General features: G+C 31.5%; 1 protein-coding gene across 9 annotated transcripts in view; it reads left to right on the top strand.

The window, feature by feature from the left end:
• FOXP2 (forkhead box P2) overlaps positions 1–2,505 on the top strand; it is a 350,012-nt gene that overhangs the window by 137,397 nt on the left and 210,110 nt on the right. For all 9 annotated transcript variants that reach the window (XM_012652751.1, XM_012652750.1, XM_012652749.1 and 6 more), the window contains one exon: positions 2,291–2,380. In XM_012652751.1, coding sequence (XP_012508205.1) covers positions 2,291–2,380 — 90 coding nt within the window. The remainder of the gene's footprint in view (positions 1–2,290; positions 2,381–2,505) is intronic.

Here is a 2,505-nt window from a genome sequence, read left to right as displayed (position 1 = left end):
CCCTTTTCAGTTATGAAAAATGGATATGCTCTCTTTACAGGTAAAGAATAATTCATTATGATTTTTTATATTCTCCTTCTCTAGAATTTGATTCATTGCCATCTGAGGATTTCTTTGATAGAACAGAGACAATATGGCACAATGGAATGCACTCTGGCCTGGAAGCCAGGAGACCTTGAACAAAGCACTCATAAATTGCTTTGTGACCTTGAACAAAGCAATTGATTACTCTAGGCCTCATTTTTCTCATTTGCTAAAATGAAAGGGTCAGATTAGATAATTTCTAAGATTGCTTTGAATCTTAGTCATTCACAATTCCAAGATTGTAAACTGTGTTCATTAGAATTTTTTAAGGATAATAAATGACTGCAGAATTTAATACAAATAAGTCTCTATATATACAAAATAAACTAATCAACTGAAAGAAAAAAACAATTACATGAAAAAAATTAGGCAAACCTTGTTTGGCATCAAATGGGAAAATAATTGACTGATGTTTAATTTTGAGAATCTCACATAGGCACAGTCTAGGTCACACTATAGTAATTTCCATTTGAAGAGAAATATCATTGTAGTTATTTTATAAATTGCAACTAAAAGAATGGTATATTATTTAGGATATGGAGTGTAAATTTTTCAAATAGTGAGGTTTGTGATAATAAAGTAATTATTTTTTGTGTTTCCTTCAAACTGAACTCTCATAAATTGCCTGCGTTCACTGGAATGTGTCTTCTTTAGAAATATTCAGGCTGACTTGTAATTACTTGAAAAGTTTAAAAAACAAAAGGAAGATTATTGTGAGGGTGTCTTCAAATGTAAAAAGTGTGCTTTACAAACTGTGCCATATCCAGCTGTGGGAAGACAAATCAATGTTGTTAGGAGATGGTGCTAGTGCATTCAGTTTGTTTACTTTGGTTTCTATGTCTGCCTGCCTTCTCTAAAAACTTGCTCGGAGCCAGACTGTAGCAGCCCTCTCTCTGTCTTTTCATAATTGATCAGGGGATGACTGCCTTCCCTGAGGGTTAAGACGTGGCAACTTTTTCTGTTTGCTCAGCATCTCAATGCAGTAGTTCAAACATTGTTCACACCAGCTGGCAGTGTAATGCCATATGCACATCTTGTCAAAGCAACTGTTGTCATGGATACTAGAAACTCTTAAAAACCAGATCATTGATTCCAAACAAAATTGTACTTTTTATCAGCTGAGAATCTTAATTTTTATAGAGTAATATTAGTATAATAATGTTTTTCCCATTATGAAAAATTTATCTTGTATTCCAAAACAGTGAATAACACAGTAAGGCAATGATTTATTTCAGTTTTATATGTTGAAAAATTTCATCACTAGTGTTCATTGAACTCAGTTGTTCAGAGAGAAAATGAATTTTTGAAGAGGCTCTGGAAAGTTTTTTTCTTTTTTTAAATTAGTTTATACTGCTACCTTTAAAACAATTTAATATACATTTTGTTTTGTGTCACTAGTTTCTATATAAGTTTATGTAGTACATTTACAAATCATTCCCCCCCTCCAGTAAATGAAATGCTTACATTAATTTCTTATGTTAAGTTTTATTTTCCTGAGTGGGAAAGAAAACATAAAAATAAATGAAAACATCTTCTATTTTGATTGGTATTCTGTCACACATAGAAACAAACCTGATTGGTTGAGTGGTAATTTCTTTGTTCTCTGATTTTGCTAAGAATGCAAATGAAAACCACTCAATTTTATTTGGCATTAAAACTGCACTTTATTTTGTCAAAGGAGAGGTTTCCCCTTGAATTGTAAGTACAAAAAAAGTGTTTTTAATCTTTAGTGAAAATCCTTATTAATTCACTTTCAAGATAATCTGATGTTGATTTGTCAAATTTAATTACAGCTTCCGGTAACACTTGAAGTCTACTGCTTTTGCTTCAAAATTGTAATATGAAAATGCAAATTGAATGATAATTTTAAAGGGAGTGGGCATTTTAGTTGAACACTCAAAGACAAGTTCCTTGTGGAAATGAGGTTTTTGATGCAGTTTATGATTTTTTTCCTCTTTAAGCACTTTAAGCAAATTAACTTTATTTCCTGCAGCATTACATGCATCTCCGTGATTTTGAGAAAAGTTGTATACATGTGTGCAATTTTTTTTTTTTTTTGCATATTGAAAGATAAAGAATGATTCTTTCTAGAAAGGAAGATGGGGGTTCTTATACATTGAAGCTTTTTACTATTAACTGAGGAATAACTGATAATAAATTTAACTTTTAACCAAATATTTAGATATTGTTCCCTTTTTACTTCTAGGCTCTCCAGGCAGCAAGACAACTTCTTTTACAGCAGCAAACAAGTGGATTGAAATCTCCTAAGAGCAGTGATAAACAGAGACCACTGCAGGTTAGTAAAGCATTCCTGTCCTTGGGTCTTATTTTAAAAGATGTTCATAATGATAACAGATGTGCAGACCCAGTTGTATATATACAGAAAATTATTACATTTGCATATTAGGTATTTTTAATTCA

Source organism: Propithecus coquereli, unplaced genomic scaffold (assembly GCF_000956105.1).
Source record: "Propithecus coquereli isolate 6110/MARCELLA unplaced genomic scaffold, Pcoq_1.0 Scaffold4, whole genome shotgun sequence".
Classification (NCBI taxonomy): Eukaryota; Metazoa; Chordata; class Mammalia; order Primates; family Indriidae; genus Propithecus; species Propithecus coquereli.
Note: the sequence above shows the minus strand (reverse complement) of the source record. Positions and strands in the feature narration are given on the sequence as shown.